The sequence below is a fragment of the Neoarius graeffei genome, chromosome 10 (genome assembly GCF_027579695.1).
Source record: "Neoarius graeffei isolate fNeoGra1 chromosome 10, fNeoGra1.pri, whole genome shotgun sequence".
Taxonomy (NCBI): Eukaryota; Metazoa; Chordata; class Actinopteri; order Siluriformes; family Ariidae; genus Neoarius; species Neoarius graeffei.
The window spans coordinates 38,092,847-38,111,126 of NC_083578.1; the positions used below are offsets into that span (position 1 = coordinate 38,092,847).

Sequence of the window (18,280 nt, forward strand, 5' to 3'; positions counted from 1 at the left end):
CATAGTTAGCTGGGATAGGCTCCAGCTTGCCTGCGACCCTGTAGAACAGGATAAGCGGCTACAGATAATGGATGGATGGATGAGGGTGTGCAAATTGTCGCACTTCAATTTTGAGCATGAGTACTGCTCTAGAGAACTCCTATGTTGGGTTTTGCATTGCAGTTTTAACACCAGTTCATATGGCTAGTTTCATAAACATAACTATCCAGCCATTATCTGTAGCCGCTTATCCTGTTCTGCAGGTAAGCTGCACGGAAAAAGGCCATCCAAGTGGAAAGATGATACACTTTGTTTCATTACACAGCATGTCCAGTCATGTTCGTTAAACTCGACAGAATAGCGTGTGGATTTTTTTTTTCACAGAAACTGTGCGCGTTTGCCACCATCTTGGCTCCAAATTGCCCTTTTCACTCATTCTATGCGACGCCTCATAGGAGCCGAAATGGCGCCTGTTGCTCTGTACTCTGGTAACAGAGACTGAACGGCATTGTGGGACGGAGGCGAATGTGCAGCGGTTTCCGGATCACTGGACTGGACGGGGAGAAGTGTGAATATACGGGAGGAGGAGAAGAAAAGAACTTTGTTTTTATTTTTGTCAGACGTTTACACCGAGGTAAGGGCTTCGTCTGGATTGAAACTGAATCTGAGGTAACCTGCCTGAGTGGAGAGTTCAGTCTAGTGAAATATTGTAGCCTGACCTGTTGTGGGCGGAAGTTAAAAGTTACTACGAACAGCTAAAACAGTTTGCAAGCCGTCATAATAACATAGTATTGAAGTTTTATTAAATTCATATCTTCGAGTTTTTAACGTAATCCTTCTACACGATATAGTGTTTAACATTCCTCTGCTGTTCCACCAGTGCTAACAGCTGTCCTTAAAAAAGGGTGTGGGCGCTTGGACCAAAGTCATGAAGAAGATAGTGAAGGCCAAGGGAAGTCGACTATCACAAGTTTATCTGACATACACTACCGTTCAAAAGTTTGGGGTCACCCAGACAATTTTGTGTTTTCCATGAAAAGTCACACTTATTTACCACCATAAGTTGTAAAATGAATAGAAAATATAGTCAAGACAATTTTCTGGCCATTTTGAGCATTTAATCGACCCCACAAATGTGATGCTCCAGAAACTCAACTCATCTCATTATCTCTAGCTGCTTTATCCTGTTCTACAGGGTCGCAGGCAAGCTGGAGTCTATCCCAGCTGACTACGGGCGAAAGGCAGGGTACACCCTGGACAAGTCGCCAGGTCATCACAGGGCTGACACATAGACACAGACAACCATTCACACTCACATTCACACCTACGGTCAATTTAGAGTCACCAGTTAACCTAACCTGCATATCTTTGGACTGTGGGGGAAACCCACACGGACACGGGGAGAACATGCAAACTCCGCACAGAAAGGCCCTCGCCGGCCACGGGGCTCGAACCCAGGACCTTCTTGCTGTGAGGCGACAGCGCTAACCACTACACCACCGTGCCGCCCCCGCTCCAGAAACTCGATTCAAAGGAAGGTCAGTTTTATAGCTTCTCTAAAGAGCTCAACTGTTTTCAGCTGTGCTAACATGATTGTACAAGGGTTTTCTAATCATCCATTAGCCTTCTGAGGCAATGAGCAAACACATTGTACCATTAGAACACTGGAGTGAGAGTTGCTGGAAATGGGCCTCTATACACCTATGGAGATATTGCACCAAAAACCAGACATTTGCAGCTAGAATAGTCATTTACCACATTAGCAATGTATAGAGTGTATTTCTGATTAGTTTAAAGTGATCTTCATTGAAAAGAACAGTGCTTTTCTTTCAAAAATAAGGACATTTCAAAGTGACCCCAAACTTTTGAACGGTAGTGTATCTATTAATCTTTCATACTTTATTTGGCTTGATGGTACTATAAATATTAAGAACCGCACAGAGACAAAGAGTGTATCTGAAAGAAAGGGCAGTTCAGAAAACTCTGCTGTAATTTCAACAGTGGCTTTGGATCAGTTTGAATGCTTTGCTCTCACAGCTTGTTGCTGAATCGTGCAGTAACAAGATTTATGTCTGGGGTTCTCAACCTTTTCTACTTTAAAGCCTATCTATCCATACTTGTACAAAGTCAAGGCCCATTAAGAAAGATGCCCAATTATTTTGGCTCATCTATTCTATTCGAATCTAATAATCCATTGTAAAGTGTATTAATGGGATGCGACGTCACTCCCTGTTCTGGATGGGAGCCCAGGAATTAAATAAAAGCAATAAAACCAAACTGTTTTTTTTTTAAATTGTAGATATTGTATTTAAAACTGTATGGATGTGCCAGAAGCCAAACCATGCATGCAGGGCATTCTCAGTCAAAAGGGATTCTTCTTCTTCTTTTGGCTGCTCCCGATTAGGGGTCCTTCTCGACCACACCTGCCACTTCCATGTATCTCGTTTTCGTGTGCCTGGCAGCTCCATCCTCAACATTCTCCTTCCCACATGCTCTGCATCTCTTCTCAGGATATGCCCGTACCATCTCCGTCTCATCTCTCTTAGCTTAACTCCCAAGTGCCGTCCCTCTGATGCGCTCGTTCCTGATCCTGTCCAACCTCCCATCGCAAACCTTAACATCCTCAACTCCGCCACCTCCAACTTTGCCTCCTGTCCCTTCGTTAAGGGTACGGTCTCCAATCCGTACATCACAGCTGGTCTCACTACTGTCTTGTACATCTTTTGCTGGGACTTTCCGATCACAAATGACTCTCAGTCAAAAGGGATTAATGATCCAAAAGTGGAGTCTGATCCATTAACACAAAAACTTATTGCCACGTTTGTGTTCAGCAAACAAGCAAGTTATTAAAACCAAGAAATACACGCAAAAGAAGTGGATATAGAAACCACTCAACAGCATTAGATCCTTATACGTTAACAAAGAAGGGTTTTTTACGACGAGTTGGAAAATTATCCATCGGTTGAGTTCCCTGACATCTCGAACTACCTGGTGCTGCAGACATCGTTCTATACAGATGAAAACGTGTACGCTTCCATGCTCTTCCAGGTTTTTATATGTGGCTGGGTTAAAGGGGACCTGGAGTCATTTTTAAACTTGCTTTATTTCTTAATTAATGTGTTATTCAATTATGTTTTCAATTTTATTCACCTTATATCGTGACTCGTATTGGCATTTTATATTACACTTATCAGCCTTTTCAGTTTTTAGCCATGTTGAATGTATTTCGCTTGGTCCACGGCAGGCGTCGCTTATCCGCGCGATCTTCATGAGACTTGTGCGAGACTTCAAACGTGAAGTGTCAGCGCCGCCATTTTGAAAACTGTTTACACAGAGGCCAGATCACCAGCCCTGACCTGGCGACTTGTCCAGGGTGTACCCCGCCTTTCGCCCGTAGTCAGCTGGGATAGGCTCCAGCTTGCCTGCGACCCTGTAGAAGGATAAAGCGGCTAGAGATAATGAGATGAGATGAGATTTGCCAGCTTCATCAGTGATGGAGTGTCAGTCCTGCATGCTGTGGCGTGTGTACCTGAAGGCGCGCTGAGTGGACTCCAGTAAGCGCGCCGTGAACAAGGCACACCTGAGCTCAATTAAGGAACTGTGTTTGCCTGTTTAAGAACTGTGCTGATGCATTTGCATCGCGAAGTATTACGATACACATGTACGCATTACCGAGCCTTTCTGCCCATTGTCTTGATTTCCTGTTTCACGATCCTTGTACCTGTTTCTCGTTCTTGTCCTCGCTTAGCCTTTGATGTACTGTTTGTGCCTCGACCGACCCTTCTGTCTGTATTCTCGTTTTTGATCTAGCTTGCCGTTTTGGATTGTTTGCTTGTGTATATATTGTCTCACTGTATATATATTCTGCACTTTATTAAACTGTATACTTCTGCACATACATCCGCCTCCCTCGCGCACGTGACATGGAGATTATTCCATACGACTTGGAACCAACGTGGAGTAGAGAAGAGTTGGAAAGACGACAGGATAAGGACTAGTCCGTCGTGCTGGTATTTACGTCATTACTGTCGCACAATTAAAACGTGCCAGATCAGGCGGCTGGTGGGTTTTCAAAATAATAAATAAATTAAATAAATACATGCATGTATTTTTGTGATAAATACATATTATGCTGAGCGCATTTCCCATATAATCCCCACTAAGGTTTCGGACAGCACTACAAAATGGCGTCCCCACTATATAGTGCCCTATATAGTGAGTAGGGAGCGATTTCGGACACAGGGAAAACTTCTGGCTTGATTACATCAGCATTCGAAGGAGGGCGCGCGCGTCTTTTGACAACGTTGGCAGATGTCGGTCACTTTGAATTCCGCTGTATGTTTTACTTCAGTCCTACAATGTCTCGCACAGGTCTCAGCGAATCTCGTTTATGGCCATCGCTTTGACATACGGACTGATATATTACATAGCATATTTCAAACACTCATAACTTGCTACAGCAGTGACAAAATAGCTGTCAGAAATGCATTCCTACATTTTATATAATGAAAAATAGAATTTTGATCATAAAAAATTTGCCTTTGGTTCTCCTTTAAAGATCTGAGGATCAGGACACTACAAGATAGACAGACAGCAGGAGATGGATCTACGTGCAGGAAGTGTGTTTATTAACAGGCGTAATATTTTACGAAAGCGAAACATAAAGCAGAGTCTTTAAACAGCGTTATAAACATGGCTAGAAACAAACATGACGGTGATGATGCTTTGCAAAGCCTCTGTGAAAACAGCGTCCGTATTTGCGCGTGCCGATTGCGCTCACATTAGTATCAGGTGTTTCCCATAATAACTGGGTCCCAAAAGCATTCACAGAGTGCTCTGTGAGTGGGCGTGGTTGCCGGAGCTCAAGTGCGCAAAGGCGTGACAGTCAAGTGTTCACCTGCTGTGTGACCATAACTTGTAGCTCACCTGTATATTGCCATCAAAATGCCTCATTTTCATCAATAACCCATCGCAAAGCATCGTGAGCTGTAGTGTGACCGGAGCTTAATGAGGCAGATGTGGCGTCGGACACACCACATCAATTGTATCCTACTACAAGTAAAAATTAAAGCCGCAAGCGGCCTCGACGGGCCCTCGCGCCAGCGGCCAAGGGGGGCGGGGGCATGCGTCCCCGCGAAAGACCTTCCACAGCTTCTTCGGCAAGAGACAGTACTCCCACAATGGCGACAAAGCACAGAATTGGACACAGAGTACACGGTGCGCTGAGATGTTGTCATGGACAGAACATTTTATGCCATGGCTTCCCAACCAAATTAATGTATTTACCTCATCATTCACCAAGCTATAGCTACATAGGATTGTCTTCTGTTAGACATCTATTAGTCTGTATGTAACGCTACAACACTTGCTCCCGACTGCCTACCCATTCCCCACAAGTCATGTGTGTTTAAGGCAACCAAAACAACATACTCCTGGTGCCTCATGATTGTAAACACCTCTCCTGCAACTGCTACAGCGCAATGAGCGCCCCCAGTGGTGAAAGTTCACCAAATTTGGTATACATGTCAAGGGACCTATGAAGAGTTGTTGTGTCAAGTTTGATCAAGTTTGACCAATCAGAAGCCGAGATATAAATTGTTGCCTGAAAACAGCGCCCCCAGTGGCAAAAGTTCACAAAATTTGGCACATATGTCAGGTGACCTGTTAAGAGTGTGCGGATCAAGTTTGATCAAGATTGAGTAAATAGAAGATGAGATATTGATTTTTGAAGAATAAATGTTTTGGTTTTTCCCATGTCAGTAGGTGGCGCTATGCTGTACATGAGCGATTATGAGTTGGAAAAATAAGTGTCTACAACAGCAACGTACTATCACAAGGTAGTGGTGTGAAGGAAAAGCATTATGGAATTATTGACCAAAAACCCGTTTTGGAGCAACTGCGTCGGCCAAAAACAGCGCCCCCCATGGACGAAAATTCCCAAAATGTGGTATACATGACATGGGAGGTAGTAAGAGGGTGGCCGTGAAGTTTGACCAAATTTGAGGAAAGATTGGAATTTTTGCCCAAAAATAGCGCCCCCAGTGGCGAAATATCACAGAAATTGGGTCACATGTCAGAAGCCCAATGAATGATTTGCGTGTGAAGTATGAGCAGTTTTGAGCAATCAGAAGATTTGTTATGAATTTTTTAGCATGTAAAATTTTGAAGTGAAAATTGATTGACGTATAACTTATGAACGGTTTACCCTACGTGAAACGTATTTAGCAACATTTGTCAGCCATGTCTGTAGATGATGTGCATCAATTTTGGTGATGTTCCTATGAACGGTCTAGGAGGAGTTGCGCCGTCTTCGTGGCCATGCATTTCGCACAAAAGTGAAATTACCTCACTTCCTGTTGGGCGTGGCTAATGCATTGGCATTACATTTTTGTCCGGCTTAGTGAGATACATATGCGTACCAAAGGGCATGCCACTACTACAAACTACATGGCAACCAGGCACCTTAAAGCGAGAGGCAAAAATCACAACACGTTAGGGGGCGCTATAGAGGCCCCGAGGCCCGCCTGGATCTGGGCTTCTGGTTCTCAGTAGCGGTGGCAGTCCAAGAAAAAGGGGCAAAATTTCGAGCGTTGTCGACCATGGCAAGCGCCCCAATAAGGGTCTTGTAAAGAGTTTGCCTGCCAAGTTTGACAAATCAGAAGCTGCAATATCATTTTTGCCATAACCAGCACCCCCAGTGGCGAAAGTGCACAAAATTTGGCGTATATGTCAGGTGAGCTATGAAGAGTTTGCGTATGAAGTTTGATGACAATTGAGCCAATAGAAGATGAGATATAGATTTTTGAAGAATAAATTTTTTGGTTTTTCCCATGTCAGTAGGTGGCGCTATGCTGTACATGAGCGATTATGAGTTGGAAAAATAAGTGTCTACAACAGCAACGTACTATCACAAGGTAGTGGTGTGAAGGAAAAGCATTATGGAATTATTGACCAAAAACCCGTTTTGGAGCAACTGCGTCGGCCAAAAACAGCGCCCCCCATGGACGAAAATTCCCAAAATGTGGTATACATGACATGGGAGGTAGTAAGAGGGTGGCCGTGAAGTTTGACCAAATTTGAGGAAAGATTGGAATTTTTGCCCAAAAATAGCGCCCCCAGTGGCGAAATATCACAGAAATTGGGTCACATGTCAGAAGCCCAATGAATGATTTGCGTGTGAAGTATGAGCAGTTTTGAGCAATCAGAAGATTTATGAATTTTTTAGCATGTAAAATTTTGAAGTGAAAATTGATTGACGTATAACTTATGAACGGTTTACCCTACGTGAAACGTATTTAGCAACATTTGTCAGCCATGTCTGTAGATGATGTGCATCAATTTTGGTGATGTTCCTATGAACGGTCTAGGAGGAGTTGCGCCGTCTTCGTGGCCATGCATTTCGCACAAAAGTGAAATTACCTCACTTCCTGTTGGGCGTGGCTAATGCATTGGCATTACATTTTTGTCCGGCTTAGTGAGATACATATGCGTACCAAAGGGCATGCCACTACTACAAACTACATGGCAACCAGGCACCTTAAAGCGAGAGGCAAAAATCACAACACGTTAGGGGGCGCTATAGAGGCCCCGAGGCCCGCCTGGATCTGGGCTTCTGGTTCTCAGTAGCGGTGGCAGTCCAAGAAAAAGGGGCAAAATTTCGAGCGTTGTCGACCATGGCAAGCGCCCCAATAAGGGTCTTGTAAAGAGTTTGCCTGCCAAGTTTGACAAATCAGAAGCTGCAATATCATTTTTGCCATAACCAGCACCCCCAGTGGCGAAAGTGCACAAAATTTGGCGTATATGTCAGGTGAGCTATGAAGAGTTTGCGTATGAAGTTTGATGACAATTGAGCCAATAGAAGATGAGATATAGATTTTTGAAGAATAAATTTTTTGGTTTTTCCCATGTCAGTAGGTGGCGCTATGCTGTACATGAGCGATTATGAGATGGAAAAATAAGTGTTCACAACAGCAACGTACTATCACAAGGTAGTGGTGTGAAGGAAAAGCATTATGGAATTATTTACCAAAAACCCGTTTTGGAGAAATTGCGTCGGCAAAAAACAGCGCCCCCCATGGACGAAAATTCCCAAAATGTGGTATACATGACATGGGAGGTAGTAAGAGGGTGGCCGTGAAGTTTGACCAAATTTGAGGAAAGATTGGATTTTTTGCCCAAAAATAGCGCCCCCAGTGGCGAAATATCACAGAAATTGGGTTACGTGTCAGAAGCCCAATGAGTGATTAGCGTGTGAAGTATGAGCAGTGTTGAGCAATTAGAAGATTTGTTATGAATTTTTTAGCATGTAAAATTTTGAAGTGAAAATTGATTGACGTATAACTTCTGAACGGTTTATCCTACGTGAAACGTATTTAGTAACTTTTGTCAGCCATGTCTGTAGATGATGTGTATCAATTTTGGTGACATTCCCATGAACGGTCTAGGAGGAGTTGCGCCATCTTCGTGGCCATGCATTTCGCACAAAAGTGAAATTACCTCACTTCCTGTTGGGCGTGGCTAATGCATTGGCATTACATTGTTGTCCGGCTTAGTGAGATACACATGCATACCAAATGGCATGCCACTACTACAAACTATATGGCAACCAGGCACCTTAATGCGGGAGGCCAAAATCACAACGACTTAGGGGGCGCTATAGAGGCCCTGAGCCCCGGCCAAGTTTGGGCTTGTGGTTCTGAGTAGCGGTGGCAATTCTCGGAACTGGCGCCAAATTTTGTGCGTTTTCGCCCATGGCAAGCGCCCCGAAAATGGCCCAACAGCGGAGAAAAATAAAGAAGAAGAAGAAGAAGAAGACGGAAGAATAATAATAGTGAACTCTTACAAGAACAATAGGGCCTTCGCCCTATAGGGCTCGGGCCCTAATTAGCTTCAACTTGGAAAAAAAAATCGCAGCCCACTAGATAGCGATAGTGAGCCACAACCAAATTGTTGAGAAACACTGATTTCCGTAACATTTCTCAAACAGTCGTGAACCGTGTATTTTATGGCTCTATTTTTTTTTTTTTTGGCTGTTTTTTAAGTTGCACGTATACACTTAGTGAACACTTTATTAAAAACACCGGTACAGCTGTTTAATCATTTGTGCAATGATCTCATCAGCCAATTGTGTGGCAGCACTGCAGTGTATAAAATCATGCAGATATGGACCAACAGTTTCTGGTTATCAATCATCAGAATTTGGGTGGGGAGTAATAATTGGCATGATTGTTGGTGCCAGACGGGTAGGTCTGAGTATTTCTACACTCAGCGGCCACTTTAATAGGAACTTGTCCTTGATTCTAAGATTCCTGTTCTTGGCTGGCAGGAGTGGAACCCAATGTGATCATCTGCTGTTGCATGCTGTGATGCTTTTCTGTTCACCACGGTTGGAAAGAGTTGCTATATCCTTCCTGGCAACTCGAACCAATCTGGCCATTTTCCTCTGACGTCTCTTATCTACAAGGCATTTGCACCCACAGAACTGTTGCTCACTCTGTGGGTTTTTTTCCCCCCTTTTTCCACGCACCATCCTGTGTAAACTCTAGAGACTGTTGTGTGTGAAAACCCCAGGAGATCATTGTTTTCTGAAATAATTACTCAAACCACTCCATCGACAGTTAGGTCCATATATATTTGGACACTGACACAAATTTAGTTTTTTTTTTTTTTACCTGTTTACTGAAACATATTCAAGTTATAGTTATATAATGGACATGGACATAAAGTCCAGACTTAAAGCTTTCATTTGAGGGTATCCACATTAAAATTGGATGAAGGGTTTAGGAGTTTCAGCTCCTTAACATGTGCCACCCTGTTTTTAAAGGGACCAAAAGTAATTGGACAATTGACTCAAAGGCTATTTCATGGGCAGGTGTGGGCAATTCCTTTGTTATGTCATTCTCAATTAAGCAGATAAAAGGCCTGGAGTTGATTTGAGGTGTGGTGCTTGCATTTGGAAGATTTTGCTGTGAAGAAAACATGTGGTCAAAGGAGCTCTCCATGCAGGTGAAACAAGCCATCCTTAAGCTGCAAAAACAGAAAAAACCCATCCGAGAAATTGCTACAATATTAGGAGTGGCAAAATCTACAGTTTGGTACATCCTGAGAAAGAAAGAAAGAAAGAAAGAAAGCACTGGTGAACTCATCAATTCAAAAAGACCTGGACACTCACAGAAGACAACAGTAGTGGATGATCGCGGAATAATTTCCATGGTGAAGAGAAACCCCTTCACAACAGCCAACCAAGTGAACAACACTCTCCAGGAGGTAGGCGTATCAATATCCAAATCTACCATAAAGAGAAGACTGCATGAAAGTAAATACAGAGGGTTCACTGCACGGTGCAAGCCACTCATAAGCCTCAAGAATAAAAAGGCTAGATTGGACTTTGCTAAAAAACATCTAAAAAAGCCAGCACAGTTCTGGAAGAACATTCTTTGGACAGATGAAACCAAGATCAACCTCTACCAGAATGATGGAAAGAAAAAAGTATGGCAAAGGCGTGGTACAGCTCATGATCCAAAGCATACCACATCATCTGTAAAACACGGTGGAGGCAGTGTGATGGCTTGGGCATGCATGGCTGCCAGTGGCACTGGGTCACTAGTGTTTATTGATGATGTGACACAGGACAGAAGCAGCCGGATGAATTCTGAGGTATTCAGAGACCTACTGTATGCTCAAATGCAGCCAAACTGATTGGTCGGCGTTTCATAATACAGATGGACAATGACCCAAAACATAAAGCCAAAGCAACCCAGGAGTTTATTAAAGCAAAGAAGTAGAATATTCTTGAATGGCCAAGTCAGTCACCTGATTTCAACCCAATTGAGCATGCATTTGACTTGTTAAAGACTAAACTTCAGACAGAAAGGCCCACAAACAAACAGCAACTGAAAACCGCTGCAGTAAAGGCCTGGCGGAGCATGAAAAAGGAGGAAACGCAGCATGTGGTGATGTCCATGAGTTCAAGACTTCAGGCAGTCATTGCCAACAAAGGGTTTTCAACCAAGTATTAGAAATGAACATTTTATTTACAATTATTTAATTTGTCCAATTACTTTTGAGCCCCTGAAATGAAGGGATTGTGTTTAAAAAATGCTTTAGTTCCTCACATTTTTATGCAATCATTTTGTTCAACCCACTGAATTAAAGCTGAAAGTCTGAACTTCAACTGCATCTGAATTGTTTTGTTCAAAATTCATTGTGGTAATGTACAGAACCAAAATTAGAAAAATGTTGTCTCTGTCCAAATATTTATGGACCTAACTGTAGCTCAAACCAACACCCACAGTGCCGCAGTGAAAGTCACACTTTGAGATCACAATTTTTCCCATTCTGATGTTTGAAGTGGACATTAACTGAAGCTCTTGATTTGTATCTGCATGATTTTATGCCTCGTGCTGCTGCCAAGGGATCGGCTGATTTTAGATAACTGCATCAAACAGCAGGTGGATGGGTGTTCCTAATAAAGTGGCCAGTGAGTGTATAACTGCTGGTCTCCTGGGATTTTCACGTACGACAGTCTCTGGAGTTCACTCCAAATGATAAGAGAAAGAAAAACCATCCAGTGAGCAGACGTTCTGTGGACAGAAACACCATGTTGATGGGAGATGCCAACAGAGAATGGCAGGACTGGTTGGAGCTGATAGAAAGACTACGGTAACTCTGAGTACTTTGTAAAATTGTGGTTAGCAGGAAGACTATGATCAGAGTGTTGGTCTAAATCCGTTTTATGTGCCTATCCGATTGGAAATTTTTTTTTTTTAATGTCTGACTTTTCACACAGTGTAAAGTTCACGTTTGTGTCACACGTACAGGAAAAATGCTAGTTTAATGGTGCCACGCGGCACTATGGTAAATAAGCAAGCCTATTTCGTTCCCCCTTTTTTTTTTTGGGTACAGTGGTGTTTGAAAGTTTGTGAACCCTGTAGGCCTCCGAGACATTCAGCCAAAGTCTTTCTTGAAGAGTTTGGTGAACTGTTGTCAGTCATTTGCTTAGAGTTTGATTGTCTTATTATATCTGGGGATTTTAACTTGCATGTAGATAATACTGAAAACACTTATGCCAAAGAACTACTTGCACTTATTGACAACTTCAACCTAGTACAACATGTACAGGGGCCGACCCACTCTCGTGGTCATACCCTTGACCTCGTCATCACAAAGGGTCTTACTGTTTCTACTACTGTTGTTGACCTGGCCTTATCTGATAATTTTTGTGTTTTCTCTGATGTTTCTATGTCTCCTCACATTCAGAACAGCTCAACGACTATGGGTAGGAGAGTCATAAAAGACAACACGTGCTCTCTTTGAGCAAGCTCTCTCTCAGAACTCAACCAAAATGTCAGACTCTGTAGATGATTTACTGGAAATTTTTAATTTAAATATGACCCAAATTATGGATGATATTGCTCCATTCAAAATCAAAAGAGTCAATGATAAGCAGAAAGCACCATGGAAGCAATACCCAGCTGTTAAACTGCTAAAGAGAGAATGTAGAAAGACTGAAAGAAAATGGCGCAAATCTAAACTTCTCATCCATTATCAAATCCATAAAGAGATGCTTTGTAAATATAATTATGAAATTCGTAAAGCAAGACAGTCTTTCTTCTCCAATATCATAAACAGGAATATGAACAATGCCCGTGTGCTATTTTCAACAGTAGAGAAGCTAACTAATCCCCCACCACAATTAGTACCTGAACTTCTCTCAGTTAATAAATGCAATGAGTTTGCATCCTTCTTTAAAGGTAAAATTGATAAAATACGGCAGAATATTGCTCATAATATATCTCCGCTGCAAAAAATTGAAAAACTGCAATCACCAATGACACAGATAGATAACTTGAACACAATGTCAGAATTTTGTTTAATTGATTATGAGACTCTTGAAAAAACTGTACAAAATCTCAGTTCCTCAACATCTGAATTGGACATTCTGCCCACCAACTTTTTTAAGTCTGTTCTTCATCTTATAATTACAGATGTGCTTTAAATTATAAATACATCCCCAGAGACTGGCATTGTTCCTGTGTCCCTGAAAAAAGCCGTTGTAAAGCCCCTACTTAAAAAAAATAATCTGGATCCTTCAGTATTAAATAACTACAGGCCAATATCAAATTTACCATTCATCGGGAAAATCCTTGAAAAAATTGTCTTCAATCAATTAACTGCCTTCTTGATATCAAACAGCCGTTTTGATCATTTTCAGTCAGGTTTTCGTGCCAATCATAGCACTGAAACAGCGCTGATTAAAGTTATAAATGACATACGTCTTAATACTGATGCAGGCAAAACATCGGTCCTGGTATTACTGGACCTAAGTGCAGCTTTTGATACTGTTGATCACAACATACTGCTATATCGACTTGAACACTGGGTTGGATTGACTGGTAAAGTTATCAATTGGTTAAATTCATACTTAAAAGATAGAAGCTTCTTTGTTACCATGGGAAATTGTTCCTCAACGTCAATGTCCTTGACCTGTGGTGTCCCCCAGGGGTCGATTCTTGGACCATTACTTTTCAACCTTTATATGCTCCCACTTGGGCAAATTATCAATAACAATTCAATTTTGTATCACTGCTATGCAGATGACACCCAAATTTATTTTGCTTTATCACCTAATGATTATGTCCCCCTTGAATGTTTCTACCAGTGTATCGATCAAATCAACAACTGGATGTCACAAAATTTTCTTCAGCTGAACACAGATAAAACAGAAGTAATTCTATTTGGAAAAAAAGATGAAAGACTCAGGATTACCAGTATTCTTGACACAAAAGGGATTAAAACTAAAGAAATGGTTAAAAATCTTGGTGTTTTTCATTGACAGCGAGCTAAACTTTGACAGTCACATGAAAGCAATCACTAAAACGGCATTCTATCACCTAAAAAACATTTCCAAACTAAGAGGACTTATGTCAAAAAATGATCTGGAAAAACTGATACATGCCTTCATCTCTAGTAGGGTTGATTACTGCAATGGCCTTTTCACAGGCCTGCCAAAAAAGACCATCAAACGACTTCAGCTGGTTCAAAATGCAGTGGCGAGGGTTCTCACACGAACAAAAAGAACAGAGCACATTACTCCAATTCTAAGGTCCCTTCACTGGCTTCCAGTAAGCTACAGAATTGACTTTAAAGCATTGCTGCTGGTGTACAAATCTCTAAATGGTACAGGGCCCAATTACCTCTCTGATATGTTGCAGCGGCCTAACCCAATCAGATCTACCAGATCGCAACAGCAAAATTTACTATTAAAACCTGTTGTTAAAACAAAGTGTGGTGAAGCAGCTTTTAGCTACTATGCAGTACAGCTATGGAACCAACTGCCAGAGGACATCAAAAATGCTCCTGCTGTTGGCAGCTTCAAATCTAGGTTAAAGACCAAGCTGTTTTCAGATGCTTTCTGTTAAATAATTAATATTGTCTTCTTTACATGTTTTATAATCTGTACTTTTACAATTTCTGCATGTTTCAAATTTTACTTTTATTCTATTTTATTCTGCTGTTTTTTTTCTCCCCCTATTTGAACTTCTACTTCATTTTATTTTGTTTCTACTATTGTTTCATTCTTATTATATTTTTTCCCATTTATTTTATGTAATTTTATTCTCTATTGTTGACTGTTTTGCTTTTACTTCTGTAAAGCACATTGACCTGCCACTGTGTATGAAATGTGCTATATAAATAAACTTGCCTTGCCTTTAGAATTTTCTATATTTCTGCATAAATATGACCTAAAACATCAGATTTTCACACAAGTCCTAAAAGTAGATAAAGAGAACCCAGTTAAACAAATGAGACAAAAATATTATACTTGGTCATTTATTTATTGAGGAAAATGATCCAATATTACATATCTATGAGTGGCAAAAGTATGTGAACCTCTTGGATTAGCAGTTAATTTGAAGGTGAAATTAGAGTCAGGTGTTTTCAATCAATGGGATGACGATCAGGTGTGAGTGCAGGGCTCTACATTAACTTTTGAAACCACTTGTCCTGTCGGGCAAGTTGAAAGGAAATTTACTTGTCCGAATGTGAAGTTGACTTGTCCAAAGAAAAATTTGAGAAAACCCCCCACAAATAAACTATTTGTAATAAACTAATTTCACCAGAATTACTTTAACACACAAAATCTATTCACTGCAGAAAAAATTGGACTCCATCAATCATTAATTTTATTTATGAGAAATTGAAAACCAGAAAATTAAAATTATATATATTTTCATTTTTAAATTATGAACTTTGAATATATATCCTCCACTGATTAATTGTTGTTGTCTAATTGTTCAGTGTGGCTCCTGTATGGAATTTAATGGTTGCGATGAAAGTTGCGGTATTTTTTAGGTTTTTGTTGCGATTACATTGCGGGAGGAAGTGAAAGTTGCGAGAAATTGTTGTGATTTTCTCTTTTTGTGATTTAAAATTGAATATGTTAAATATTAAGTTATTACTGAAAAACTATTGATTAAAAAAAAACAAAGACACTGAGAAATGGTCCTATAAACAACTTTACCAATATAAAAGATTACCAGGACTACAAAAATGCAGAAAAATAGGCTTTACTTATCCAAATGCTCCTGTTGGTTCAAAAGTTAAAGTGCATAGAACCTCACAGCACAACATGAAGTTACCTTAAAATGTAAATGCCTCAGCTTTCATGTAAGAAAAAAACACTATTAATACTAGTACTGTGTGCAGTCAGTCTCTCCTGAAGACTAAATTAAACAATCATAAACTAATAAAATAAATGGCTCAGGCTTCATAGAAGAAAAAAAACAATTTGAACAGAATCTCACAGTATGATGCTGAAGCTGCCTAAACAATGGAAAATAAAATACCATTTTGGCAAAAATGTTGGCATCCATTAATTTCTTGTGTTAAGTAAAAAATAATGTAAAGTGCACACAGTCCTTCACTGTAAACATAACACACTTTCAGTAACAGAATTTAAACGTACATAAACACTGACTCGCACATGCTGCTTCTCTTGAACATATACATGGAAGTAAGGCAGAAGGTAGTTTGTCGACGTCACCTCAAGACGACGCCAACAATTGGTCAAATTTGCGGGAAAGTTGCAGTGATTGGATATAATTGTAACACCGCCCTGAATTCATGGGGATTGGTTGAATTTGTGTTGATGTTGCAAATTGCAACATGGCGAAATCCTGGAGGGTCTGGTAAACGACCATTTACTTTTCAGCTCAAATACACGAAGCGGTATTGGCGGGTTTCGCAAGCGGAATATTGCGCATGCGCACATCGCTCTTTCCGAAGAGAAACATCCAGCGATTCATCAAAACAATATGTCGAGTGAGATGCTTCGGAAATCCTGTGAATAAACTGATAAATTTGATATGTAACCCGAATATCAGTGTATTTTGGCACTTGTCCAATCGGACAAGTAACTGAGACGATGAACTTGTCCGACATAAAGGATCACTTGTCCCGGACAAGCGGACAACCGTTAATGTCGAGCCCTGGAGTGGGCAACCTGTTTTATTTCAAGAACAGGGATCTATCAAAGTCTGATCTTCACAACACGTTTGTGGAAGTGTATCATGGCACGAACAAAGGAGATTTCTGAGGACCTCAGAAAAAGCGTTGTTGATGCTCATCAGACTGGAAAAGGTTACAAAACCATCTGTAAAGAGTTTGGACTCCACCAATCCACAGTCAGACAGATTGTGTACAGATTGAGGAAATTCAAGACCATTATTACCCTCCCCAGGAGTGGTCGACCAATAAAGATCACTCCAAGAGCAAAGCATGTAATAGTTGGCGAGGTCACAAAGAACCCCAGGGTAACTTCTAAGCAACTGAAGGCCTCTCTCACATTGGTTAATGTTCATGAGTCCACCATCAGGAGAACACTGAACAACAATGGTGTGCATGGCAGGGTTGCAAGGAGAAAGCCACTGTTCTCCAAAAAGAACATTGATGCTCGTCTGCAGTTTGCTAAAGATCACGTGGACAAGCCAGAAGGCTATTGGAAAAATGTTTTGTTCACGGATGAGAGCAAAATAGAACTTTTTGGTTTAAATGAGAAGCGTTATGTTTGGAGAAAGGAAAACACTGCATTCCAGCATAAGAACCTTATCCCATCTGTGAAACATGGTGGTGGTCGTATCATGGTTTGGGCCTGTTTTGCTGCATCTGGGCCAGGATGGCTTGCCATTGTTGATGGAACAATGAATTCTGAATTATACCAGCGAATTCTAAAGGAAAATATCAGGACATCTGTCCATGACCTGAATCTCAAGAGAAGGTGGGTCATGCAGCAAGACAACGACCTTAAAGTGCTGATGACACAAACATGACTCTATGCAATTTCTTAAATAAACTATACAACATGGCAAACATGTTAGATTTCTGTTATAATTACGTGAAAAGAAGCTCTTGTTACGCGAATATCCAACTTTTAATTGCACAGCGCAAGAAAACTGGGTCCGTGGCTCGCGGCCATGCTGTGACGTCAGCGGAAGAACACGCTGCGGTTCACTGGCTGTTCTACTCTGGTTCTACTCAATGGAAATGGCGCATGAAAACGCCGGTGAACTCTCTAGTGCTAGCTCTTCCTCTTCTGGGAGTCTAGAATTGTGTTGATCTCTTCCAAATAGAATCTATGATAGCCTACCCTCTTTACCCTTTGCCTCTCGTTGCTAGGCGGCAGTTACATGAAAGCCGCAAGCTTTCACAAGCAAATACATGACTGATATCACGCCGACTTTATGATTACATTTATGATTATCATGTAGAATCTATAGCTCTACGTACCTTTATCTTATGTCATTTCACAACACATGTTCTGACAGGAGGACTGTCTTTGGATCCGGCATAGCTACTAGTAGACCCCCTCCGGAATACTGGCAGTGTTGCCAGATTGGGAGGTTCCCCGCCCAGTTGGGCGGTTTCAAGTGCATTTTGGTGGGTTTTGAACATATTTTGGGCTGGAAAACGTCAGCAGTATCTGTTGCCAGATACTGCTGACGTTTTCCAGCCCAAAATATGCACCTCCCAATCTGGCAACACTGTGTAGGCACTGCTGATGGTAGTACCACACGTTTGTGCTGAACTGAACACCCAAGAGATTCTTTTAAGCTGGGAAGGGTGTCAAAACAATCCAAATCGAAGTGTTCCGAGCACAGGACGGATGTTGGTGAGGGCTCCCACTTGTCACGAGTGCGCCTGACTTGCTTCACCCACTTCGCATGCAGCTCGGGATCTCTGGGAAACTTGAATAAACTTACCCCATCCTTGTGGGTTTTGGAGCAAAAGCCGGCAACACAAC

General features: G+C 41.4%; 1 protein-coding gene across 2 annotated transcripts in view; it reads left to right on the forward strand.

Annotated features, from left to right (window-relative positions):
• The first annotated feature begins 440 nt into the window (after positions 1-440).
• zgc:63587 (uncharacterized protein LOC393431 homolog) overlaps positions 441-18,280 on the forward strand; it is an 83,066-nt gene continuing 65,226 nt past the window's right edge. Inside the window, exon 1 of one of the 2 annotated variants that reach the window (XM_060931768.1) lies at positions 441-648. In XM_060931768.1, the coding sequence (XP_060787751.1) occupies positions 505-648 (144 nt within the window). In that variant the 5' untranslated portion in view covers positions 441-504. The remainder of the gene's footprint in view (positions 649-18,280) is intronic. The other variant, XM_060931769.1, reaches the window with a different exon arrangement.